Raw genomic sequence first — 26,886 nt, 5'->3', positions numbered from 1 at the left:
CGCGACACGAAAGATGCCCAAGCCTATGACGAGATGCATTAGTCATACAATGTTTAATAAAAAAAACAGGACATACATGAAGAATAAAACACATGCATTTCATCATTTTGCTAACATATGCAACGTTAACTTACATATAATTATCAGTTTCCAAATGTGCCAAAGCGGCGCCCTCATGTAAGTCTAACTTCTTCAAACGTGACAATAAAGTTGTGTGTTTCTTGTAGACCGTGTAACCACCATATTAGTACAAGAAGACATTCACATCATATAACTAGAAATGTACAATTCACCACCTATAGTAAGAAACGACAATATCCAATGTGTATATAGTTCCCAAAATGAGGCTTCCATGTTAACAAAAAACAGTACTGGAAGTTGAATGCAGGGGCAAGCAATATTCCATCATTGGCATTGGCACCATGTAGATTCAGTAACCAAGCCAAAAGTGTTGTTTTTGCCAAAGCTCAGTCTACTCCACCTAGACTGAAACAAAGGCCATCTTAGTAGCATATACCAGTTAAAAGTAAGAAAATACTAATTACGAGAACTGTCTAGATTCCTCAAGCTGTCCGTGAGACGCTGTGTGATATTCAGCTTAGGCTCAAGGGCTTCCAGAACATGCAGCACGGCCATCTCTGGGCTTGCTAGGTGTTCCTTCATGAGGTGCCCTACGAGGTGAACGGCTTCTGCCATCTCTGGGCTTGCTAGGTGTTCCTTCATGAGGTGCCCTATGAGGTGAACGGCTTCTGCTATGACTGGGGCTTTTACGTACAGGAGAGCCACTGCTGACATTAAAGAATGGAGTAAAAATTAATTCATTTTGATATAACAATACAAAAGAGGAAAATAGTATATCTCCAACCCAGTGGACATACCTGTGTCTGTTATGTTTCCTGTCATAATCAGGACTAATACTGCGAGTCCTATGGCGGCGATGATCACCATCTCTGTACCTGTCCTGTTCATATCGCTCCCTACTTCTGCTCTGGCTTCGCCTTCTATAGTCTCTGTCCTGATAATCCTCTCGATACCTTCACAAATGGCTAGCACTCATATTAAAAATAAAGATAATTCATCTGAAATACTATACCAATTTTAGTACTATGAGTAACAGAGCTATCATCCCAGCTGAAAATTTCTTAAGTTATATTGTATAGGTCTAATTTGGTGCCTTCGTGGTACCATTTGGGCACTTGAGCAATAACCATGAAACACAACACCATTTTGCAGGGGCCCTTGTATGCTATAGCCTATCACAAAGGTAATATGTGCAGCATACATTCATTTTCATTTCATATTTTATAGTGGAATAGTATTCCTTTAATCCTCTTTATTTGGCATTGTAGCAGTTAAACGAGACAGCTAGGAGTACATCTCTACTAAAGTAGTGAAGTGTGCCTATTCCATTTAGTGCAAGCAACACTTTTCTTTGTTTATTGGTTAATAAGCCTAAACATGAGCAGTTTGGGAGACAAACAAATTTAGTACGTAGCAAGATACACAAAGTCAGTAAGGGCATGAGGTCATAGCTAGCTTTTCCTTCAGTGCATGCAATTTTGAAACATCATACACAAAGGGAACAGAGGGAGTACCAAGTATGTCATTGTCAAGATTCAAATATGCAGGCTATTTCTTACCTTGGTCTTGGACTGCGGCTTCTGAAACGACCCCTTGGCTTTGGATTTTCTTCTGTAATTCTACCCCTATGGCTTCAAACACAAACAAGAAGGCAATGCTTAATAAGTGAAATTGCTTTTAGTGTTTTGCCATTCTCTGAGTTGTATTGATGCACTTAATAGATAGTAAAATGATAGTATCAAGATATTTTACATGATAGCAAGCGGCATTCTTGATTATTGTAATGGGTGTTTTCCTAGAAAAGAAACAATATGAGTTAAACAGGCCATGTAATGTGACTTTTGTCCTCTGCTAGATGTGTAAACAAGTAATTTGGGTTTGTATGTCTAATAGAAACACTCTTACTTGCCATTTCTAAACTTCATTCAGACATATACAAGTAGAGTCAAAGTTCTAGTCAATGAAAGTAAGTCAACCAATGGATATGCACCTCCCCAACCTAACAAAAAGATGCATGAAACCAACGAACTAGAACGGAATGGTAACAAGCAAAAACTTCAGCACAATTCATGTCAAGCCTGTTCGGTATTGCTACTGCTGCAGCTGCCAGCCACCTGCAGTTCACTGGTGCAAGGCAAGGGTGCTAGCTGCAGCAGTAGCAGAAGAAAGTGCACCTATCTATAACCACTGCATCAATAATTTATAGTTGAAAAAAACTTCACTACAAACAAGCCCCTGGAGTGTTTCCATTGATTGAACACATAAATCAACCTAGACTACAGGGATGCTTCAACAGATGAACAACCCAAGCTAGCATTACGAAAGCAAAGAGAGGTTAACAATCATGTCACTGTGAAACTTCACTCAGAGAAATACTCCTCATCCCAACTTGACATAGCCACATCCATATCTACATGTGATTTCCTGTCAACCTTCAAATACTCTGTTGCGGGCATGAAACAACCTAGCTAAATTAGGTACTTAGGTGGTTGGTGTTCATAACTTATTGGCATTACTATGGCTACATTTCAACCACACTAGAAATTACAATGCATTACAACTCCAGAAGTTTTCCCTGCATCAAAACAGGGGCACAAGAAGGCTGAACAGAAAACAAAATGATGATCAGATAATGTAACGATGGAATACCCAAACATAAAACTATAGCCATACTCGCACAGATCAATGTTTCGTTCAACTACAGAACCATCTAAATGACTAAAGGCTCAAAGAAATCCTTAACCTCTTAGAAATAATAAAACAAATTAGTTCTACTGCAGGGTGGAATCTATTACTGCTACATGACAGCATACGACCCAAGATTTTGCTGCTACAATGAAATGCAACAAATAATTTAATCGGTACATAACAAATTGTTCGGGAAAAAAAAACAAAGGTTTTAGCATGTGTGATCTTACATCTTTTCAGCATTGGGGCCATACTTGGCAAACTGCACCATGAGCGCCCGCCCACCAAACCTCATCCCTGTACCACAAAAATTAATGGAATAAGTCTTAGAAGAATGTCGAAGACCTAAGACGGATGAAATTTTTCCTTCGCTCACCATCAAGCCCGTCAATGGCATCCTGCGCCTCATCCTCGTAGTTGTACCTCACGAACGCGAACCCTCGCGACTCCCCAGTCCTGCAAGAGGAGACGCAAGCTCAAAAAAAAAAAAGAAAAACGATTTGAAATCCAGCCCCCGACGCGCGGTGAAAGAGACAATGGCGTCCACCTGCGGTCGCGCGGGATGTGGATGTCGACAACCTCGCCGTAGCGGTCGAAGAGCGGGAAGAGGTCGTCAGCCGTAGTGCCTGCAGCAGGGATTCATCCATCGGGGCCGTGAGTACGCGGAACGCGGTGTTCGGGAGAGCGCGCCGCGCGCGGGATGGGGGAAGCCAGCAAGAGGCGGGAAGGCGAGCGAGATTACTTACGGAAGGAGACGTTGAGGACGAGGAGGGAGAAAGTGTCGCGGTTCTCCGGGTGCCCGGAGCGCCCGAAGCGCGACATCGCCGGAGATGGCGGCGGCGTGTTTTTTTTTTTAATTTAATTGCGGCGTGGGGGTTTTGGTTAGGTTTTGGGACGGGTGTAAACGGTCGGGGAAGACGAGGAAACAAGGATTTTTATTGTACTTCGTAAATTAATTCGGCGTATTTTCACTTCTGGAAGCAAATGTGCCATCAAGGACATGTTTTATTTAATTTTGTAATTCTTATTTATTTATTTATTTATTTATTTATGATTAACAGATTCAAATTAATTTTATTATTTATACGGGTTGTTCTAGCTATTGAGTATATGATTTAATAATTCTGCCAATTTTCTCGTTGTGTGACCGGTCAGAGCAGTGAGCTCTAGGGCTCTCGTGTCCGATCCGGATTCGATGGCACCTTTTTAATTTAAAGAATTTGAACAAACGCTTTGCACATGTAATTCAACTAGTACATGTTTATTGGGAATTGCCTTGGACAAACACTTTGAACAATGTACTTGAATTTTTCAAAGTTGAGTAAACTCATCTGCAACCGTACATATTATGATGAAATATTTGACAACACATGGGTGTCAAAAATGTTATTCCGTGTAAATATTGTGGATCATAATTTATTTTAAACGTATGATCTAAAATGAGCATTCACATAAAGTAAATATAGTACGGTGTAGAAATATATTAACAATCTATTTGGATTATCATATTATATTTTATAGGAAAGATAAGTGTTTTGTGCGTAAAAAATTCACAACCTTATCCATCGAATCCCACGGACGGACGGACACATCGATTGGCCTTATGGTCGTCTCACGGTGCAAGCGGTTGGCTGACCATCCACTGAAAAATATAAATATTAAATAAATTTAAAAATTCAATATTATTGGCCCCCTAATATTCAAAAAATCAATTTTCTGGCTCCGCTCCTGGCTGCCGGGATGCAGGGCGCTAGGCTAGTGATTTTTCCACTGAAAAATTTAAATTGTAACTAAATTTAAAAATTCAATATTATTGGCCCCCTAATATTCAAAAAATCAATTTTCTGGCTCCGCTCCTGGCTGCCGGGATGCAGGGTGCTAGGCTAGGGACCACCGCCATCACCGTGAAGAGGACTAGACTCGGGGCTGTCTCGCTGGGTGGTGGTCTGGAGCGATGCCGCAAGACGGGCGTGCGTGCGCCAAGTGTGGGAGGCTACTGCAGCGGGCTCGGGCCGGCCGGCCACGGGGCGCGGAGTCTGCCGGCCGCAAGGCCACCGGTGCGCAGGCCGCCCGGCGCGGTGCAGGCGTGCAGCAGGGCTGCTTGCCGTGGGCGCCAGCCGCCAGAGGGGCCGCCAACCCCGTTACTGTTAGCTGGTGTGAAAAGTCAGAAAATACACTGTTAGTGCTGCAGCCGCCTTGGCGCGTGTGTGCGTCGTTGTTGCACTAGGCTGGATCCGCCATGCCATTGTGCGCGAATTGGCGTTGGGGTTGGGCTGCCGCCACGGACGTTGCCGTAGGAGGTGCAGACGTGCGGGTGCGCGAGCACCGCTGCCGGCCGCCTCGACGCCGATGGGAACAAAAAGGCATAGTGACCGCTGTCGACACCACGACAAGCCGATGAGGCATGGCCTCGTGCCCTCGTGCCAGTTGCTGCCGTGGGCTTCAACGACATGCAGACAACCGCTACCGCGGGCTGGGCACACGGGTCCCGCCGCCGCCGCTGCAATTGCCGAAGACGTTGATGCACAATTTCTCCAGAGCTGTCAAAATGGTAATAACTTTTTAATGTAGAACGTTACATGTGTTCTTACCGTGAGCATTCATCCGATCGAGAAACGTACAAACAGTTTATCTTCGTTTCGAGAAGCCTCTGTTCTTAGCAGATATTCTTCCTCGTTCTTGAGAGTGAATGTGCTAATAACTATGTTAAACATAAATGTAAATAGATAAGATTTCAAATAACTCTCTCTCTAATATTTGACCTTTGAAACTAAAACTAACTATTAGATTGTATCCCCTAATCATATAATTGATGGATGACATAACTTTATCGTCTACATGTTGTTTAGCTAGGTAGCAAAATGGTATAGAAAAGGATTAAAATATCACAGAATCTACTCAATCATTCATAAGAGCACATCAAAAGATAGTATTACCAAATGAATGTAGTATCCTGAACATCAATTGAAAGTAGCATCGTAGTTACTGAACATCATTACAGCTAGCACATAAGATAGTACCATAGCATCAAAACCACCACAAAGAGCCCATCAAACTCTCTGTCTACCACCATAGTAATCACCGGACAACACAACAAAAGGTCTATAGTACTGTAGCATCAAAACCACCACACATACACACATAACCCATCAAACACTCTGTCTACCACCATAGTAATCACCGGACCACACAGCAGAATGTCTAGTAGTCATAAGCTTCAAAGTCGCCCATTGAGTAGCGGATCATTTTCCGAGCCTTTTCCCTCATGTCAATCTTTTTATCAGTGTCTGATCTTCCAGAAGAGTGTGGCGAGGATGGCGAGGCAGGAGAACGGCGCCAGGGAGAGCCATGGGTGCGAGGGGAGCGGGGGGAGGGGGTCTCATGAACCCTTAGAGTTTATCTCTACTTTTTGCAATGATGTTAAGAAATGCCAACACCTACTATTGGAACTAAGCACTCAATAGATGAAGATCATGGTCACAACTATATAGATTATATTAATCACACCGTGTTACAAAAGGTACATACACATTAATTCTAACAGTATGTTACATCAGGTCATCTTCTTCTCAATACATTTGGGTATATTTTTTAATGCTAGAATACACAATATTACAGGATGGATGGAATACATAACATACCACATCACCAAACAGAGAGGAAGCAAGACGAGAGAGAGGCATAGAGAGAGTAAGAAGTCTCATTCACCTAGCCCTTGCCCTTCTTTTATACGGGAGGCGGAAGGTGGAGAGCCCCTTCCATCTAGTGCTTTCCACACTTTTCATTGAGGAAGGTGGTCGATTTCACATATTCCCTCAATAGAGCTTAATTTATAAATAAAATCCTATATTTTATAGGCATGCCGCTACATGATTACAATAATGCCCTTAGGTTGGTGGTTGATTTCACATATTTTGTTTGGTTGGGTTTAAATTACAAACAAACTCCTATTTTACATATAGGTCTCTATATGATTGATTATAATGATACTTTTGGTTGGGTCTATTTAGACACTAAGGGCATCCTCGATGGTATTAGCTAGTTACTAGCTCTAAGACTATCTCCAATGTCATTAACTTTTAACACAAAACTCATAATATGAGTAGCCTCACATGACAACCGCATATGATCATGATCAGTGTGTGTATGAGACTAGCTCTTAATCAAGAGATGGTTTTCTCTCTCTCTATTAAAATATAAAATGATATGTTTAGAGCTAGCTCATAAGTCATCATTGGAGGTGCCATAAGGGGTCATAACATATGAAAGATTTCCAATAACCGCCCTTGAGTTACCAATCACATGCAATAGAGGCTCGATGAGCGAGGGAGGTAGGGCTAGATATCAAGCTAACACGGTTTGTTACTGACTCGGCTCGTTATAGCTCGGCTCGTTATGGCTCGGCTCGTTATAGCTCGACTCGTTATGACTTGGCTCGTTTTTGAAAACCAGGCGGGAGGGTTGAACTACGCAAATACTACAGGAAGAAAGGTGTCCTAGAAGATAGCAAACATAAATCGCACACATATATTGAAAGCTGAGGACAAGATTTACCAAATACTTATATGTAGGGAATCATTTTACAACGCTGTCAAAGCTTTTTTTTTGCCTTTTTATTTTATCACTAGTTTGCCTTCAATAGTTCAGGACTTCAGGTGTCCCTAACAACAATATAATGGCGTAAAACTTGCTGAGCACTCATAGAACTATATAACTCTCAATCAAATGTACATAGTAGATCCGCGTGTACAACTTCTGAAGTAGTAGTAGGAATAGGAGACATTGTCTTTATTCAAGGACCCCTCCATGCTAAAACTTCCTGGTCACTCATAGTCATACATACATAAGGCACTGCTGAGGTCAAGAATCAGTTTGTTCAGCTTCGCCTTCGTCTGCAAAAACCAAAGAGAAAAATTGGGAAGGTGACATACTTCAGTAGACAAGAACATCTTAACCAGTGCAACTTAAATGGCGCATAAATGGACTGAAAGATGGAAGAAATGTATTCTTCACACCTTGCACATGAGACTGGAACCCGCAAGAGGTGAGATGATTGGCAAGCTTCTCGGCCAATTGCTTTTGCCAATCTTTGGTAGCCTTCGCTTCAGGTGTTGTCCATACAATGGCGGTGGCCTTTTCGACATCAACTGTAGCTGCAGCAACCTCAGGCTGACAAAAACAAGCCAAACCCAACTTCAGTTATATGGTGGTGTTACTTGTTTGGTTGTTGATGGCACTTAGAGGTGTCACACACAGAAGCAGAATACTGTACAATAGAAAAGAAGGTAGCTACAAATTGGCTAATAAGAACTGAAAAGATGGACCCATACAAGCAACTGCGCATGCAAGTGCTGATTTTACAGTTGTATATCATTCACAGCAAATAATTTCTTCTCAAATTTAACAGATTATTAGACTGTAAGATTTGCAAATCTAGTGCATCCGATCCTGAATTTGTTTCCAGAACCGACGCCAAATGGAGAGACGATATATGTGACAGGAAGCAGAAGTGCAAACTTTGCACTGCTGCTAGCTGGAGTTACGGACCTGGCTCTCGAGAATCCGCTTCACCTTGGCCGCGCATCCGCCGCACGACATTCCCTGCACGCAAGACACGAATCAGCTCATCTCATACCGGCGGCTACCACAATCGGAACACTAATCAGACACGCGCACGAGCGAGCGGTTACCCCGACATGGAGCACGATTGCGTCGGAGTCGCCGCCGTCCGCCTGCTGCTCGGCCTCACCCAGAGCCGCCACAGCCGCGGCGCCCGCTGCGGCGCCGGCACCGGAGTCGTCTCCGCCGCCGCCGCCTCCTCCTCCTCCTCCTCCAGATACGCGGCCTCCACCTCCGCCTGCGTCGGAGATTGAAGCGAACCCGCGGCGGGACCGCGCCAGGCCCGACGGGAGCAGGGGCCTCACCGCGGTGGGCGGCAGAGGGAGGGGCGGCACCCTCGTACTCGTGGCCACCGCGGCCTCCATTGCTTCGCGGCCACCACAGGTCCACAGCAGCAGAGCCTGGTAATCCTTTGCTTCGCGGCGGGCGTTTCGTTTCGTTTCGTTTGTGAATGTCCAAGTCCAACGGATTCGGTTTGCTCGCTGGGCCTTTTGCAGGCCGTAATGGCTGTGGCAGTCGTGTGCTTCACGTGTTCCTGCCATCAGACTTTCGTGCACATGTCGATGCTCTTGGTACATGTCTGATTTATCGGGATCTATTAGTCCGTTGGAGAACGTATGTATTTCTTATTCTCAGAGCAGTTAATAAAGTTTGAGATTCTAAAAAAAAAATTCAGACTTTCGTGCACCACATGTCCGCATTTCTCAGACCGTACCAAATTACTGTACCAAACAGTGAGTGCTCTGATCTGGTCCTGACTGACAGCAGTATGCAGGCGAACCGGAAGTCCGGAAAAGTACAACCTATGCACATCATGCCTACCAAAAACTTTTAAGATTTATACAAAGTACTAATTATAGATAAAATAAAAATTAATTGTATAATTTATCTGTAATTTATGAGACAAAACTTTTAAGTCTAATTACTCTGTGATTTAATAATGATTGTCAAATACAAACGAAAGTATTACAATAACCAAAGCTAAAAATTTTCGCTAATAAACTGAGCTTATAGCATTCGAGGTACTTTTCTTTCTCCCATAACAAACATAAATCCATCTAGCTTGTTCTGGAGGAAGGAGGGATTCAAGATATAGCAGGCATTGTGGTTGCCGGTTTGAGCTGAACCTAATTGAAATTATATGTAGTCAGCACTCATCAGGATGCTGAGTCCATTTTCCTTGTGTCCATATTGTTTCTGACTAGTCACACAGACCATGCCGTAGCCGCCAGTCCAAAACCCTCAAACCAAATGTGGTAGTGCTGACATGATGGACACATCTTTTATCACTAGGACGATCACCAGCTAAAAAGGGTGCAAATACCCTAAAAAAATACCGATAAGGGAACCAAATGCGAGGCCTACACCGAGTCCAGTTGGAGAGACAAGAGGCACCTGCCCATCATCAGTCACATCTTGGGGCTCCTCTCCTCCGCTGTCAACCCGTTTGCAGGGAGGCAAAGGGATGCCACAGAGGCCAGAATTATTGTCATATATAAGCGTGATGCAGCGAATGTCATGAGCTGCCCCGATTTCGAGATTTCACCAGTCAGGTTGTTGTTGGAGACATCAAAGTCCGCGAGAAAACTCAGTGCACCAATGCCCGGAGGAATGGTTCCATTGAGGTGATTGTGTGAGAGGTCTAGTGCACCAATGCTCTTCAGCCCGGAGAATGCATCTGGGATTGCACCCGTGAGGTCGTTATGGCCTAAATTAAGTTCATGAAGGTACAGCATACTCCCCAAGCTCGCTGGGATTGTGCCGGTCAGGCCATTGTATGAGAGGTCGAGGAAAACCATGCTCCCGTTGCTGCGGAACAAATACGCTGTGGTGCCAACGTATATCCTTGCCGAAGGGCAAAATTTAGCAGCTTGGGATTCAGCCAAACGCTGTGGCCGGATGTCCAAGAACTCAAACAGCAAGCCAGCACCAGGGCATATGTTGCCGCCCTCGTTTCGGAGGAATGCAAACCTCTTCCCTGAGATAGCGCCCCTGGCGACGAACTGAGGTGGTATCGTGCCGGTGAAGTAGTTGCTGTTGAGGTCAAGGCAGATGAGGTTGTTACAACGGCCAAGTTCTTCTTCGGGGATGAAGCCGGAGAGTGAATTCTTGTAGAGCTGCAGTATGCCAAGCTTCTGGAGGTTGCTGAAACCCAGAGGCACACTGCCAGTGAGTTGATTGCTGGCGAGGGATAGCCAGTTGAGATTGACACACCTGATGATGGACGGAGGGATGCTCCCGGTGAAGTTGTTGTAGCTCATCACCAGGGTCTCCAGTGCAGTTCCGTTGGAGCATAGCATGTCTGGTATCTCACCAGAGAGGCTGTTTGCGCACAAGACCAGATCAACAAGCTTTGGAAGTTGCAGTACTTGAGCTGGAATTGGACCAACCAGCAGATTGAAACTGAGATCGATCACTTGTAGATTGGCGCAATGGCTAAGCGATGGCGGTATCCTTCCACTGAGGTAGTTATTTGGGAGTATGAGTTTCCGTAGCATCGGCAATGACAATGACAAGCACAAGTCAGGCATTATATCCCCGTCGAGTAAATTGGACCCATGCAAGGGCGATTTCCTCAAGCAATGGACAGCCAGTCGCCAGCGAAGGCAATGGGTTTGCTCCTTTGATGTCGTTGAATAATGGCAGCCTCAGGACACGGAGGGACGGCATGCCGCCGCTGATGATGGTGGCCACGAAATCCCCAGAAAGCTGGTTGCTACCAAGGTCGAGCAGCTTAAGTGACACGCACTCTGTGAAGTTTGTTGGCAAGCTGCCGATAAGCTGGTTGCTCGACAGATCTAGCTCAACCAAAGTGTCGCACAACAGGCTTAAGCTGTCTGGTATCTCACCAGAGAACCTGTTTCCTGCCAAATTTAGTCTCCTGAAGAGGCAACTCCAACCCACCTCCTAAACAAGTCTCTATTCTAAATCTAGAGACTTGATCTAAAAAAAATCAACTCCAACCCACCTCCTACATGGGCTCCCATTTTCCATGCCCTCCTAAATTATAGTTTCAGCCTCTCACATCTAGAACCCCCTATCCTACTTGTTTAGGAGGTGGGTTGGAGTTGGATTTTAATTTGAGCCCCTACTTTTTTTTTATCATAGCATGTAAATAAAAATTTATAGGCTTAATTTAGGGATTTGGGCTGGAGTTGCTCTGAGTGATGGAAAGTTCCCCAAGAAAGCTGGTATGAGGCTGGACGAGAGCTTATTCCTTGACATGTCGAGCATCTCCAGGCGGCGGCAATTCGCGAGACTTGGCGGCAATCCTTTGCCAGTTAGCCCGTTGTAAGACCAGTTGAGCCCCCACGAGGCTCGCGCACACACCGAATTCGTATGCCGAGATGTCCCCAGACAAGTTGTTCCTAGCAATGCTCAAATGTGTCATGGTTGCTGGCGCTGCAGCCACAAGATCAGCAGGGAGTGCACCAGACAAGAGATTCGACGACAGATCAAGGACGGCTAGCTTGCTGCACGGCGCAATTGCAGTTGCAGGGATGCCTCCGGCGAACTGGTTAGCCGAGAGATCAAGGTACTGAACACTGTGTCCGCAGCTGGTGAAGGTGTAGTTTAGCAAGCCGGCATCTGACAGCTGATTGTTGGACAAGTCGAAGGTGCGCAGCGATGGAGGGAAAGGGAACCCAACGGCGGTGAGGGAGTTCCTAGAGATGTTGAGGAACTCCAGTGCGCCGCACGACGCCAAGAACGCGCTAGGCAATGTCCCGTCCAAACTGTTTGATGACAAGTCCATGTCCTCGAGCACGCATGGCCTAAACAGGGTGTGATCTGATGCTGAGAGGTTACCGTAGAATCTATTGTTGCTGAGATCGAGGCTCTTTAGCCGGGGCGGCAGCTCGAGGAGGGAGTCCAGGCTGAGGCGGCCGGCGAGCGACATGCCGCTGAGGTTTTTTTTAAGATTACGGAATAAACATCCCTGCCTTCACGCTCACAAGTGAACGCTTATGACACAACCTTACAAAAGGGTACTTAGACCAGAGTTCCGCTACACGGAGGCAAAAGGAAGCCCTATTACAACCCACCATTGCAAGTGTCAACCAATGCATACAAAACAACAATGAGTCCACTGCTCTACAGGTTCAGACCACAAACATGGCAACTAAAAACAGAGATCCTGCTTAGAGCCTCTAAACTAGTCTAAAGATAAACAGCAGCAAAGAGCTATTCTTTTATCCTTCTCCGGTTCTTCCAGGCATGGCCACTAAAGAGGTGCAATGCCCCTACTTCCAGACGCTGACATCCTTCCATCAGAGCCCCTTTCTCTTCCTCTTTAGATAACTGGGACCATTGTCTGATCCAATATGCCCCCCTGAAAATCACCTGCAGAAAGGAGTTAGCGGTTGCCTTTTGGAATATCATATCATTTCTATTCAACCACAAAGCCCAACACATGGCCGCTATCCCCACCATTAATTGAAATCTTAGCCCTGGAGTAAATCCCCTTATCCAAGATCCAAACAAATGAGTCGTGTTTCTAGGTGGTTGAATGTTAAAGACAATTAAGATCAGATTTCACACAAACCGGGCTACCCGACAATCGAAGAACAGATGTTGGATGGTCTCCTCTGAACCACAAAACATGCAGCTAGGGTCGCCCTTCCACTTTTTTTTCAATAAATTATCCTTTGTTAGAACCACTCCTCTCTTTAGATACCAAAAGAAAATTTTAATTTTCAAAGGAATTTTTGTCTTCCAGAAAAAATCCTTCCCCCTATTCTGTCCTCCCTCATTAATTCTTTATACAGCGACTGAGTTGTGAATACGCCGTCTTTCTTTAAATACCAAACAAACTTTTCTTTGTTGTTGTTTAAAGAAACTGGTACTATTACGGCCACCAGCCTGAGCCACTCTTCCAGCCGCTCGCCCACAATCGCCCGCCTAAAAGAAATATTCAGTGGAGTTGAGTCGAGAACATTGGCTACCGACACATTTCTCTTCCTGGCCAAGTTATACAGGCTAGGGAACCGTTGTTTTAATGGTTGTTGACTCACCCACACATCTTCCCAGAACCTAACCTCATGGCCATTATTCACCTTGAAACTTCCAAACTTAAGCATTGTATTCTTTACCTCCATTAAGCTTGACCAGAAGTGTGAATCCCCTGGTCGTCTCCCAACTTGAGTTATACATTTGTTCTTAACATATTTTCTTCTGAGAACATTTTGCCACATGCCGTCCTCATTAAGGAGCTTGAACAGCCACTTGCTAAGAAGACAAATATTCTGTGTCTCTAGATTCAGAATCCCCATCCCTCCTATACACCTTGGCTTGCAAAGAATACTCCATTTGCCAACCTATATTTTTTACCGTGTTCCTCGCACTGCCAAAAAAATCTAGACCGATAATAGTCCAATCTTTTTAGCACTCCTTTAGGAATTGCAAAAAAGGACATCATATACATTGGCAAGCTAGAGAGGACTGAGTTAATCAGCACTAGTCTACCTCCTGAGGAAAGAAATTTCCCTTTCCAACTACTCAATTTTTTCTGGAAACGCTCTTCCACTGCATTCCAGTGCCTATTAGAAAGCCTCCGGACATGCATTGGAATTCCTAGGTATTTAAGGGGGAAAATTCCCTGTACACACCCAAAAATTTCTTTATACTCATTCCCTCGGTTCTTAGCAGCACCAAAGCAAAACAGTTCGCTTTTGTGATAGTTAATTTTTAAACCTGAAAGCTTCTCAAAAGCTCCCAGCACGAGTTTAAGGTTCCTAGCCTCCTCTAGATTGTCCTCCAGAAATAAGACTGTATCATCCGCGTACTATAGGATAGAGAGCCCCTCGTCCACCAGGTTTGGAACCAGCCCCCTAAATTGCCCAGAATTTTTTGCTCGCAAGACAAGAATGGCTAACATATCAGCTACCAAGTTGAAAAGAATAGGAGAGAGAGGATCTCCCTGTCTAAGTCCTTTCCTAGTCTGAAAATTACAGCCGGTCTCCTCATTTACCTTAATCCCCACACTTCCTCGACTAACAACCTCCTCAATCCATTTGCACCAAGTCGGCGAGAAGCCTTTCATCCTAAGCGTTTGTTGCACAAAGGACCAGCTAACTTTGTCATATGCCTTTTCGAAATCCAGTTTGAGGATTACCCCAGCTTTCTTCCTTTTGTGCAACTCGTGAATTGTTTCATGTAAGACTATTGCACCCTCCAAAATGTTCCTCCCTGGCATGAAGGCCGTTTGTGATTGTCTGACAATTCTGTCGGCAACCGCAGTTAACCTATTAGCCAAAACCTTAGTAAATATTTTGAAACTCACATTCAGCATGCAAATAGGTCTATATTGCTGGACCTGCTTGACTTCCTTTTGTTTTGGGATTAGGCAAATTGTTCCAAAATTCAGATTAAAGAGAGGCAAGTTATCCAAATGGAACTCCCGAAACATGGCCATGAGGTCATCTTTGATGAGAGACCAGAAAACTTGATAGAACTCCACCGGAAAGCCATCAGGCCCCGGCGCCTTGTTATGTTTCATTTGGAAGATTGCCTCTCTCACTTCTCTTTCAGTAAACTCGTCTATTAGCATTTTATTTTCATCTTCATTGATCTGAGGGATATCTTCAATTTGTGATTCATCAAGCGAGAGCTCATTTCTCTGTGATAACCCAAACAACTCTTTATAGTATTTTGTTATAAAGCCTTTTAAGTTTTTCTAACCCTCAATCACTTTCCCCTCTTGTTCAAGCTGGAATATCCTAGTTTTTCGTCTCTTTCCATTCGCCACCATATGGAAATACTTTGTATTGTTATCTCCTTCTAGCAGATTTTTGGTCTTAGCCCTCTGGAACCATTTGATCTCTTCTTCCCTATGCAGCTGCGCAATTCTTGTATTCAGACTTTGTTTCAGGTCTAATTCCTGTTGATTCAGGAGCTGTGTTTCAGCTTTTAAGTCGAGTTCTCCAGCTAGCCTAAATAATTTCTTCTTTTCTCTCCTAGCATTCCCTTCCACATTTTTGGCCCAGCCTCTCAAAAATTGTCTTAGCCTTCTAATCTTATTCTGCCAATTCTTCATAGGAGAATACCCACAGATTACACTTTTCCAAGTCTTAGCTACTGTCTCAAAGAAGCCCTCAAGCAGCAACCAGCTGAGTTCAAATTTGAACTCATGCTGCCCAGCCACCTGTACCCTATCTCCCGTGCTCAACAGCAAAGGAGTGTGATCTGAAATTTCTCTATTCAAAGCATCCACTGTAACTAAAGGGAACTTTTGCTCCCATTCTGTACTAACAAGCACCCTATCCAGCCTCTCATAAGTTGGTACACTCTTAGAGTTGGCCCAAGTAAATTTTCTCCCAGACATCTCAATCTCCCTTAGGTCCAAACCATCTATAATGGCATTGAATAAAAAGGGCCATCGACTATCAAACTTATCATTATTTTTCTCACTGGGGTTCCTAATGATGTTAAAATCCCCACCTATCAACAAAGGCAGAGATTCTTTCCTGCAGGCCTGAACAAGCTCCGTCAGGAACTTCTTCTCTTTAAATTCTGGTTGAGCTGCTCCATATACCGCCACTAAACACCAATGAAAACCATCACATCTATTTCTGAGATGGAACTTGATAAAGAAATCACCCGCCTCTATGCTTCCTACGTCGCAGGTATCTAAATTCACCCCTAACAACATACCTCCTGACCTACCATGAGGATCAGTCCAGTGCCAAACGAAATTTTTCCCCCCACAAATCCTATCCAACTTTGCTTGAGAGTAATTCTTTTTACCCGTCTCTAGGAGAGCAATGAAGTCTAGCTTCTGCTCTCGAGACGTATTATTTAGGAATTTAGATTTAGCCAAGTCACGAAGACCTCTGCTATTCCAGAAAATTCCTTTCATGATGCAACTACTTTGTTTATCTTAACCTTCAATTTTCTCGAAGCTCGTTTCCTTGGCGACTTAGCGCCCCGCTTCCTTTGGACAATTTTAGAATCACCATTTAGGTGATAGCTATCCTCGTCAAACACTTCCTCCATTAAATCCTCACACACGTACTCTAATGCTTTCCTCTCGAGTCAACTGATTCAATATCAGAAAACTCAACATCCCCCATTCCACCCTCAGTAACAGGTCTGTCACTTGCTAAATCCCTAGCCAATAGACTTTGAACATTCGCCTCAAAAGAGCTAACACTATTAAAATTTTCTCCTAAACCCAAAGCCCGTAAATTATCTACAGCTTGTGCCAAAAGAGGATTACTATAAAGATCAGTAGATGGATTACCTTCCAAAGATTCCAGATTCCTGGACAGCATCCTGCGCTCCGCCTTCAACAAGGTGTGCTCAGCCCCCATCTCGGCAAGTCTCGGACTTGCCCTGGATGGTGACCTCAAAACCTCTGGGATCAGCGCAGCATCCGTGAGTTTTGATTCAGCAAGCCCTTCCTTGGTCGACAGCCTGCTACTTTCCCTCTCCCCAAGATCAGCTCCCTGCTCTGAATCTCCTCCCAGCCCCTTGTTAAACACCGTACCATGCATTGAGGTCAGCCCCCGCTGCATCACTACCGGAGTGACCTCCATAGCCATCTCAACTTCCCCACTATTCTTTTCATGGAGCCCGACTACATCTCCATCAGTCACCTCCACCGGCACTTCTTCCTCTCTCAGCACCTTAGACGCTGCTTCTTCCAACACTTCTTCCACTACTTTGTCAAGAATCAAGTCTGCCTTCCGATGAAGAACATCTTGAAACTCGTTGAGTCCTTGACCACGATCAGCTGGTCCCTGCCCAGATCGTGGCCCATCCCTCAATTTCTCCCCACCTCCTTTGAGACGTTTGTTCTCCCTTTCCTCTGTTCGGCCATCCGCTGGATTTGTCTCACTGTCTGCCTCTGGTTCCTTCCCCTCTCCCTTTCCTTCCCCATCTCCTTCCCCTTCTCCGCCATCCCAATCAATCTCCACGTCATCTCCATTCTCATCAAAACCCTTCCTCTCTACTTCGAAAACCAAATCAAAGTAGTGATCGCCAATCACTACGTCAAGTGTTCTGGGGATCAGCTTAGGATCCAGCATTGCTACCAAAACTCGACCAAAATCACTTTTTCTTGTAGTCTCCATATCTACAGACTGCGTCGATCCTAAAAGGGTTCCCACTGCCCACAGAATTGGGAATTCGCGCAGCGGTTCTTCAATACCTGTCACCCTCACCCATACTTTAGGCAACAGAAAGCCTTTTCCTCTATCCTGCCACTCCTCAAACCTTAGCCCATCGGCACAAGAGATGCCCGTCCATGTGCACGGCGAGCTGCTAGAGGTGTCGTTGACCCAGCCCACCAGCACTCCGCGCTGGTCAACGGCTACTGACGCGTGCTTGAAGCCGAGCAGCGCCGCAGCATCGTCCCCGGCGTCGGCAGGTGCAATCTGAAGGTGAAGCAGCGACAGGAGGAGGACGACTGCGGCGAGGCAACCGATGGACATTGCTGCGTGCTGTGCTGTGCTGTCTTCTCGTTGGTGTTCGCACCGGGCGTAGTATGTGACTCTCTCGTGCTCGGTTCAACACGCACGAACTATCTACTCTCTGCGGTTGTTGGGATCAAGGAAATATGACTGAGCAACAAATCATATAGCCAACTCTATCCATAATATTAAAACCAAAGTGGTTTGCTCATCTGTCTATCGTCACGCAGCTAATCCCGTATAAGCCGTTAGACCTCAACCACTTCCTTCATCCTATACGAGCTTCGTCGAAATTTGGCTTATGCTGATAGCATTTGTTAATTTGTTGCAAGAGAAAACACTGTGCAATGACTGATGATTCAGGCTGATAAATTCAAACAAAAATAGTTACACATTGTTGCTTAATCTTGCTTTTCTACCTTTTTGTAAACACTTTTATCTAATATATACTCAATCTATTTCAAATTATAAGACATTTAACTTTTCTGACACCAAATTTAACCACTTATCTTATTCAAAATTTTGTGCAAAATATTACTTCTTTTGTCATGGCTTGGTTTATTAATTAAATTCTTCAAGAATGACTTAAATTTGACTATTCTTATACAAATTTTTCGAATAAGACGAGTGGTCAAACTTTGGGACAAAAAAGTCAAATGTCTTATAATTTGGGATGGACGGAGTATTAACCATTAGGGGTCCAAACTCCCTACAATCATTTAAAAAATGTTGCTTTGCAAGGAAGTTATAGCGTTTTCGCGTGTTTAATAGTAGCATTGGAACGAAAAAACTTTTTATTTTTGCAAAAGGAACGAAAAACTTGTGTTACCCTCATCAAATTTCACCCATTTAATAGTGCCTCTTTGCTTTAAATCATCTGTTGGTATAGAAGTGAAACAAGATGCTTGTTTAGGAGGTAACTAAAGCTCGGAAATGTCCTTGGACTTTTATTTTCACGATCGTGACTAGGCATGTATTTTATTTTATTAAGAGGTAGAACAAATTATAGGTGACCCTGGACTCTTCAGGTAGGTGAATCCAAGCACCCTGTATATATACTTTCAGCTAAAAGTTAAGTACTTGACGGACATGACAAATTCTCCAATGTGAATTTTTGACCACTTCTTTGTTAGAATATATATGTAAAGTTTAACAAACATAAGACATCATGCCAAAGCATGTTTTTCATTAAGCAGAAAGAGTAGTTTTGTTACAAGGGTAGTGTCGACGGTAGTTCGAGGTCACCGAGCACAACCCTGCACAAGGCAGACAACCTTAGTTAAGATTATGATTACAGAAGACAAAATAAAGCGATCTATGCATGCTACTTCTAACATATTGGAGACAACCATTTAATTCGCTGATCATTTAAGGATCTATATGAAGGAGATTTCTTCTGTCTTGGGGATTCTTGGATTATCCACAATAAGAGGGTCCAAATAACCATCCATAGGTGCTCGTTGCTCTTCATTGTAGCGAGCCCAGATAACCAGATATAGACCAACAATTATGGAAACTCCCCCAATAATGCTGAAATGAAAGGATTTGAATACAAGTGTACACAGGGTCAGGATCAATGCTGCTTCGTTTCAAAAAGAATCAATGCTAGTTTGCTTTTTATCAATTACATAAATTCATTGAGGTTTTTTTTTCCGAAAGATCCGGTAACCCAGCTTTGGATTATCATAAGAAGAAATCAGCACAACAACAGTTACATGCGCAAGGAGCGCGACCAACCGCAGCCTAGGCCGAGGTTTCAAAAAAGGACTATGTGTGATCACTTTCACGTTCTGCAAAGCACCGCAAATGTTGTTATTTGGCTTGAAAGAGTATCATGCAACAACTAATAAAAATACAACACCAGAGGTACCAGTTCAAAAGGTCCAAGATTTGAGGAATAATCCAATAAGGAGTGTTTAGTTCCCCATAGAATCCAAAATGCAAAATGCCAACTACTTTGGAGTGATGAAATACAAACTGCCAAAATTTTTAGGGTCATGTTTAGTTCCATCCAAAATGAAGAATTTATTATACTCATGAAGCCTCTTGAGGCTCATTTTGGGTTTTTTTTTTTTGTCTCTTGAGGCCAAAATCCAAAATGGAGAATAACTACCTTTTTGCCAAAAACTTTGCATGGTGTTTAGTTCCATTTTGCAAAATAATGGACCAAAACTCAAATTTTTTTGGGAAAAAATGGGAACTAAACACCCCCTAACAATGTTGAAACATCATATTGGCATAATTATTGGGCATTATGTGAAACCAAACCTTCCGATGTAAACTGGGTCACCAAGAAAAATAGTTGAGAGGACAGTGGAAAAGGCTGGTTGGAGCGGATTGTAGAGGGCAACTAGAGAAGGTCCAAGAATTTTGTTTGCCCATGTCATGATTGAGTAGCTCAAACAAGACGCAACAATTCCCTGACGGTGCAAGTAAGAATTTTTGTTAGACAATGAACCATGGAGAGGAAAAATCTTAGCATCATTGTTATATGTTATGCATCCAAGTGATGTAGTCTAAGAGTTATCCAATAAAAAAGTGATGTAGTCTAAGCATAAAGGGCACTCACAGCATACAGAACAGCTATGACCTCAGTTTTCGTCAGCGCCCACTCGTGTAGTCCATTAGTTGCAGATACTCCAGTTAGCACCATAAAGATTGTAGCAAAAAAATAGGAATAAGCTGTCACGGATAAGCTTGCAGGATATTTTTTCATCACTGGAGCCTGTAACAGTCAGGGCAGAGAAAAGGACACTTAATCTGCATCAACTACTGTAGGGGCGCAAGCCCCTCCAGTTTTCTTTCAAAAAAAAATGATGAACATAAACAGTGAAGTCCTATCTTGTTGCCGGCAAGAACACACACACACACACAAAAGGAAAGGAATTCAGGATTAATTGCAAGCTCTAAAAGTTGTGTTACCTGTATGACTAGATAAACAGCCACCAAGAGGCAGTTTCCTACAAGGCACAGGACACCAAGCTGCCATGTTTCTACACCGTGCTCGAGCACGGCTGATGCCAACCAGTTGGGGGCAGCAGGATAGGAAGTGCTCGCCCATGCGTTGGGCATGCTTCTAGTAAGGCCAATCAAGGATGAACCTCGGTACAGAGCCATCAGAATGGCGCCGGAGACGCATACGACCGTGCCGATGACTTTGAGGACGCCGTCTTTGGTGAAGATGTTAATGGCTTCAACACTGTAAAAGTTAGTCTTATTCAGTATTAATTAACACGCAAATAGATGCCGATTCAGGACTGTCTCACTGAAGAGTGGGTCCAGGGGTGACAACTGAGTGAGATAAAGACATCCTGAATTTCTGATGATAGTGTAGGGTGTATATGTGACAGTCACCCGACAATGGCAGCCAAGAGAAATGTGAGTACTGGTATGGAGGGCTGGAAAGCCGCGGCGTAGGAAGCGTTCGTGTACCGGAGACCGACGAGGAACAGGAGCGGGTTCCCATACAGCCTGCATATTATACAAATAAAAATGCAGTATAAATTGAATCAAGGACAGAGGATCAGTGTCACCATTGGAAGACTCTGTAGAGAACTCTTCTCTATAGATGTTCCATCAGCAGAGGGATTATCAGTACCCAGTGAAGCCAAGAAGAGCGAAGGATGCGAGGAGCTGAGGTGTCACCGGAGGCCTCACCCTTCTGCAACAACGGATAAGGACCAAATCCAAATGGCAGGAGAAGATGTGATTTTTTCCCCCCTTGCTTGCTTGCTTGCAGCAAGATCCATATCCAACAAGGAAAGGAAATTAACTGAAGGGCAGGGGCAGGGGGCAGCGCACCTCTCGCGGAGGAAGGCGACGGGGGCGAGGACAGCGAAGGCGAGGAGGTCGCGGTAGACGCAGAAGACGACCTGGTTCATGCCGACGTTGAGGACGGACTTGGTGAGGACGTGGTAGCCGCTGTAGGCGAGCATGACGAGGACCATCCCGGCGTGCGCCCGCCACCGCTCGCTCACGCTCCATGACGGGCACCAGTGTCGCTGGAGCGCCGCCGCCGCTCTCCGGTCTCCGCCCATCGCCCTCCACTCTCGTCTCCACTCCTCCCACGTACTACTGCTACTCGGAGGACGTTGCTTTGTTTGCTTGAATGGGAAATGTCGCCCTTGCGGACTTCCCGTGGCTTTCGGGAGTTGGGACCTGACACGCAACAGGTACAGTGGTGGACGTCACGCCAGTGCTCCCACTCCCAGCCAAAGATAGCAACATCTGGCCACACGCAACGGAGTCCCAAACCGGAAATCCTGCTTGCCGCCCTCCTCCCACTCTGTTATTGTTTTTGTTTCCCCTCTATTCGATAGCTTTTGTCTTTGTGACTCCCTCGACTCTCAAGACCCAGGTAGTGTTTATATGAACACAGTTTCTTCGCTTTCAAGGGCATATACCCTCGTGTTGTGAACCACAGGATTCGCTTCGAAATTCATGTACAGCAGGAGAGAGATAATAGAAAATTATCTCTCTTCTACCGCGCACAAATTTCAGAACAAATCTTGTGGTCCACGTTGTGAGGGCATGTGTCTTTAGGGCAGATTTTACATTACCATGTTTATATAGAGTTAAACATCTTCAAAAATCTTTCTAAAATTGACTCACTAAATCATCATTTGGAGAGTTATTTAAATAAAATTTGCTAGTGAGAAATCCAAAATAAGGGATGTTTATATTTGATATATTTGGAGATTCAAGAGATTGTTTGAGGGTATTTTTTCACCAAATCTCTGCTCCTGTAAATTAGAAAGAAAGGATATAAAATTAGTGTGCAACAATAGACCCAAATTCCCAAATCAGTCCTATATCCTCTTATTTCTAACTACTTGCATGTTACACTTTTGGGAGGACCATTTCTTTACCAGGCTAGGGTTAGGGGTTTGGAGGATTGGGTAACTATGTTAAGTGGATATGGGGTTATTGTGGGCTAAGGGCTTGTTTGTTTCAGCTTTTGAGTGGTTTTTACCGACTAGAAACCAGAAGCTTTCGGCGCTTTTACTAGCTGGCTTTCCAAAATTTGGAAAGATGGCTTTTAGAAATTGAAATATATGTTTTGAAGAGCTTTTCTAACTTTTGGTGTGCTAAGAAGCTAAATATGAATTATAAAAGATAATAGAAAGAGCTAACAACCAAAAGCTCAAAAACTAGATATGGCTTGTTTAGGCATGAGATAGATCATGGGCCGGAAAGAAGTTTAACCATTTATTCAAATAGATTTTTATAAGTTGAATTTGAATCTTGGTTTAGATTAAACCCCACAAAGAATTCAATTAAGATGATGTAAATCCAAATCACTTCATACAACCACACATTTATATGCAACACACATGTTATTTAAAAAATAATTTAAGAATTCAAGAGAGAGGTTGAGGTCTTGACTTAATTTGACCTTAAATCTATTTGATTCAAAGCATCAAGAAAGGGTTTTGGAAATTTGAGATTTTTTTACGCACAAACAAAACACTTAAATTTATAGGATGATACAATTGCTATCACGTTATCGATTTATGTTCCAAGCCCAAACAGTGATGCACATATTTTCTATGAGGAACTGCACAAATTAATCTCCCAAAGCCAAATTGTCAATGGTTTGACCGGCATAGTTTAGAAGAATCAATCTTGTATATATAAAAGAATCTATACATGTTGCTTCCAAGTGATATCTTGGAGAAAACAAATGAGACAACTATTTGATCCCCCTAATATTTAAGGATCCATGAAAGAACTTTCTTGTGTCTTAGTGATTCTTGGATGACCCACAAGAAGAGGGTCCAAATAATCATCTGTCGTTGTTCGCTGCACTTCATTGTAGCGAGCCCATGTAACTAGATATAAGCCAGCAATTATGAAGACTCCCCCAATAATGCTGAAAGCAGTTGAATACAAGTGTACAGAAAAGGTTAGGATCAATATAATACTACTTTGCTACATAAGTTGTTTTCTCTATGATGAATTACCTAACTTCGTTAAGTTTATAATGAGATAATCAAAGAATATCAATAGCTATATATATATCTGTAAAAAGTTCACCAGTTTCATATTTGATCGAGTACGTCAATGTAGGTTTTTTTTTGGCTTGCAAGAGTATAAGTCAACAAGTAATAAGAACAAATACTCAAGAGCTACTAATTCAAAAGGTCCAAGATTTGACGAATAATCTAATACTCACTTTGTCCTCAAATATAACGAGCGGGAATTCTATGATAGATTATGGTGCAGAGCAAATGGTGCATTTAACCCTCTCTTAAACACGGGGAGATCATGTGTTTACTATTTTTTTAAACCTGGTGGTACACAATTATGACTGATACACACATGTGATTGGTTCCTTTATTAGGAAGTTAATTCACACATATACCTTACAATTTAGGATAAAATTTGAACACTTCAATACCTTATATTTTAAGACAGAGAGAGTAATAATGTTCAAATATCACATTTGGCATACTTATTGGACAGTGTGTAGAATCAAACCTTCCGGCATAAACTGGGGCACCAAGAAAAATAGTAGAGAGGACGGTAGAAAAAGCTGGTTGGAGTGGATTATAGAGGGCAACCAGCGAAGGTCCAAGAATTTTGTTTGCCCATGTCATGAGTGCATAGCTCATACAAGATGCAACAATTCCCTGAAGGTACACAAGTAAGAATTTTAATTGGTTAGAATAATTAACAAGGAATTTCCTAAATCTTTAGCAGCAGTGCTATGCAAATGATGTGGTCTAAGCATAAAGGCTTCTAGACATACTCACAGCGTATAGAACAGCTATGATCTCAGTGTTTGTCAGTGCCCACTCATGGAGCCCATTGGTTGCAACTACTCCAGTGAACACCATAAAGACAGTAGCAAAAAAATAGGAATAAGCAGTCAAGGATAAGCTTGCAGGATACCTTTTAATCACAGAAACCTGTAATAATCGTCACGGCAGAAAAGGGTGCTAATTTGCATCAATCATGAGCACAAACATTGGGTAAGAACTAATAATTAAGGAAAATTAAAGGTGATCTGGTACGGTCAATAAATACTAAAACCACAAAGGATCAATAATCAAGCATAGATATATAAGCGCTCCAAACTTTCCATTACCTGCATGACTAGATAAGCACCCACCAAGAAACAGTGTCCTATAAGGCACAGGGCACCAAGAAACCATGTTTCTACACCACCCTCGAGCTCGGTAGATGTCAGCCATTTAGCAGCAGGAATAATGGTGGTGACATTTTCACTTGCTGGTGATGCAGTGGCGCCTCCCAGGAGACCAATCAGGGACGGGCCTCTGTACAGAGCCATCAGAAGGGCACCAGAGACGCACACGACTGTGCCGATGACTTTGAGGATGCCGTCCTTGCTGAAGATGTTGATCGCTTCAACGCTGAAAAGAGTTTTAATTTAGAGTCTTATTCAGAATATAATGTAGCTTATTACCTGCTTTTGCTTTCCGAATGAACACTCAATTTGGTCACGTCTCCTGATGAAACTGAACTGACAGTGAAACTATTGGAGGAGCTGCATGCGCATGCATGTGCATCGATCTCTGACGATTACCCGGCAATCACAGCCAAGAGAAACGCGAAGACTGGCACCGAGGGCTCGAACGCCGCGGCGTAGGAAGCGTTGGTGTAGCGGAGGCCGACGAGGAAGAGGAGCGGGTTCACGAAGAGCCTGCATCAGAAGAAGATCAGTGTCGTCGGCGCTTGTTGTATGTAGAGGCTAAGGATCGGAATTCAATTCGTACCCAGTGAAGCCAAGAAGAGCGAAGCATGCGACGAGCTGAGGGGTCACCGGAGGCCTCAACCTTCTGCAACAACGACGGGAGGAAATGAACTGAAGCGATCGAGACCAGCAGCAGCACAGGCGATGAGACGGCGGCGGCGGCGGCGGGCGTGGTGTGCACACCGCACCGTAGGGTACCTCTCGCGGAGGAAGGCGACGGGGGCGAGGATGGCGAGCGCGGCGAGGTCGCGGTAGACGCAGAAGACGACCTGGTTCATGCCGGCGTTCAGGACGGCCTTGGTGAGGACGTGGTAGCCGCTGAAGGCGAGCTGGACGAGGACCATCCCGGCGTGCGCCCGCCATGCCGTGACGGAGCAGAGGTGTGGCGAGCACCGCTGGAGCAGCGTCCCCTCCCGCTCGTTGCTCTCATCTCCCATCTCCAGTTCCCTCCACTGCACGTCTGCACTCACACCTTTGATTTGACTAAAAAAAAAATCCCCCGTGTTGCTGTTGCACCCTCTTGGGAGTCGGGGGCCACAAATAAGAAGCTGAAAGATTCATGATTGATAAAGACGTGTAGCTTTGAACAGGCTACATCTATGCGAAGTATATGGTACCTGTTGGTGGGTAAGAATTATTACCCACAAGGCCACAAGCCCACAACACATATTCATCCATATGCATAGTTTTTTTTTTCCTTTGCTTGCATGTCACCTCTATGTATTTTTAATATTCATTTAATCGAAACCTTAACTTAAGTTATAGTGACTCATATTGCAATCTTATATGACAATGAATCTGAATTTTTTATAAAAAAAATTATCTCAATTAGAGTTGAAACTTTTGGGTTTACAATATCAATTATGAACTCTCCTTTTGTATTTTCTGAAAATAAGAATCTTAGCTCATAGATTACACCCTTAAGTACTATAATGACATGAATAATCATTCATAACTTTCATCATATCAAGTTAGTGCCAGAACTTGAATTGATGTCTACGATGGGGTAGGGGCGCTAATATCAAGGATATTGATATCTAAGCTTTTATAATTAGGCCCTGTTTAATTAGTTTTCCACCCAAAAACTTGTCACTCATCTCATCGAATCTTTGGACACATGCATGAAGCATTAAATATAGATGAAAAAATAACTGCACAGTTTGGTTCTAAATTGCGAGACGAATCTTTTAAGCCTAATTAGTCTATAATTAGTCATAGTTGCTACAGTAACCCGCATGTGCTAATGATGGATTGATTAGACTTAATAAATTCATCTCACGGTTTCCAGGCGAGTTCTGTAATTTATTTTTTTTATTAGTATTCGAAAACCCCTCCCGACATCCTTTCGAATATCCGATGTGACACCCAAAA

General features: G+C 43.7%; 5 protein-coding genes and 1 long non-coding RNA gene across 12 annotated transcripts; 1 reads left to right on the top strand and 5 right to left on the bottom strand.

Moving 5' to 3' along the window:
- On the bottom strand, window positions 261-3,683 carry LOC8080466 (serine/arginine-rich splicing factor SC35). Of its 4 annotated transcripts, none has more exons than XM_021458418.1 (7): window positions 3,516-3,676; window positions 3,317-3,395; window positions 3,146-3,225; window positions 3,000-3,066; window positions 1,641-1,712; window positions 879-1,034; window positions 261-788 (listed from the first exon to the last, which is right to left on the bottom strand). In XM_021458418.1, the coding sequence occupies exons 1-7, from the start codon at window positions 3,589-3,591 to the stop codon at window positions 605-607; spliced, it is 714 nt and encodes a 237-aa protein (XP_021314093.1). In that variant the 5' UTR covers window positions 3,592-3,676; the 3' UTR covers window positions 261-604. The 4 variants fall into 4 exon arrangements, 3 of the variants coding, with proteins under 3 accessions (XP_021314093.1, XP_021314095.1, XP_021314106.1); XM_021458420.1 differs by having other exon boundaries at window positions 261-785; XR_002451917.1 differs by lacking the exon at window positions 261-788 and adding an exon at window positions 1,834-1,876 and having other exon boundaries at window positions 959-1,034; window positions 3,516-3,683.
- LOC110434422 lies at window positions 971-1,639 on the top strand. The gene is made up of 2 exons (XR_002451920.1): window positions 971-1,264; window positions 1,353-1,639. It is a non-coding gene; the product is annotated as an uncharacterized LOC110434422 (long non-coding RNA).
- LOC8080465 (copper-transporting ATPase PAA1, chloroplastic) lies at window positions 7,300-8,854 on the bottom strand. The gene is made up of 4 exons (XM_002465147.2): window positions 8,460-8,854; window positions 8,317-8,370; window positions 7,785-7,938; window positions 7,300-7,661 (listed from the first exon to the last, which is right to left on the bottom strand). Exons 1-4 carry the CDS (start codon window positions 8,751-8,753, stop codon window positions 7,630-7,632), a joined length of 534 nt encoding a protein of 177 aa, XP_002465192.1. The 5' UTR covers window positions 8,754-8,854; the 3' UTR covers window positions 7,300-7,629.
- On the bottom strand, window positions 9,631-17,819 carry LOC110432388 (brassinosteroid LRR receptor kinase BRL3-like). Its single transcript, XM_021452711.1, is given in 7 exon segments — window positions 9,631-9,693; window positions 9,784-9,885; window positions 9,888-10,949; window positions 10,951-11,273; window positions 11,553-11,660; window positions 15,492-15,494; window positions 17,618-17,819. Coding segments are annotated over 7 exon segments (1,863 nt in total).
- LOC8080462 (WAT1-related protein At3g45870) lies at window positions 18,896-22,095 on the bottom strand. Of its 3 annotated transcripts, XM_002465144.2 has the most exons (8): window positions 21,600-22,092; window positions 21,397-21,459; window positions 21,153-21,269; window positions 20,721-20,997; window positions 20,368-20,523; window positions 20,067-20,218; window positions 19,148-19,328; window positions 18,896-19,054 (listed from the first exon to the last, which is right to left on the bottom strand). In XM_002465144.2, the coding sequence occupies exons 1-7, from the start codon at window positions 21,833-21,835 to the stop codon at window positions 19,175-19,177; spliced, it is 1,155 nt and encodes a 384-aa protein (XP_002465189.1). In that variant the 5' UTR covers window positions 21,836-22,092; the 3' UTR covers window positions 18,896-19,054; window positions 19,148-19,174. The 3 variants fall into 3 exon arrangements, with proteins under 3 accessions (XP_002465189.1, XP_021307657.1, XP_021307656.1); XM_021451982.1 differs by lacking the exon at window positions 21,397-21,459 and having other exon boundaries at window positions 21,600-22,095; XM_021451981.1 differs by having other exon boundaries at window positions 18,896-19,328; window positions 21,600-22,093.
- Window positions 23,365-26,027, bottom strand: LOC8077119 (WAT1-related protein At5g45370). 2 transcript variants are annotated; one of them, XM_002465143.2, is made up of 7 exons: window positions 25,714-26,024; window positions 25,538-25,600; window positions 25,348-25,464; window positions 24,889-25,174; window positions 24,554-24,709; window positions 24,279-24,430; window positions 23,365-23,670 (listed from the first exon to the last, which is right to left on the bottom strand). In XM_002465143.2, the coding sequence occupies exons 1-7, from the start codon at window positions 25,950-25,952 to the stop codon at window positions 23,511-23,513; spliced, it is 1,173 nt and encodes a 390-aa protein (XP_002465188.1). In that variant the 5' UTR covers window positions 25,953-26,024; the 3' UTR covers window positions 23,365-23,510. The 2 variants fall into 2 exon arrangements, 1 of the variants encoding a protein (XP_002465188.1); XR_002451549.1 differs by having other exon boundaries at window positions 23,534-23,670; window positions 24,550-24,709; window positions 25,714-26,027.

This window comes from Sorghum bicolor, chromosome 1 (genome assembly GCF_000003195.3).
Source record: "Sorghum bicolor cultivar BTx623 chromosome 1, Sorghum_bicolor_NCBIv3, whole genome shotgun sequence".
NCBI lineage: Eukaryota > Viridiplantae > Streptophyta > Magnoliopsida > Poales > Poaceae > Sorghum > Sorghum bicolor.
Note: the sequence above shows the minus strand (reverse complement) of the source record. Positions and strands in the feature narration are given on the sequence as shown.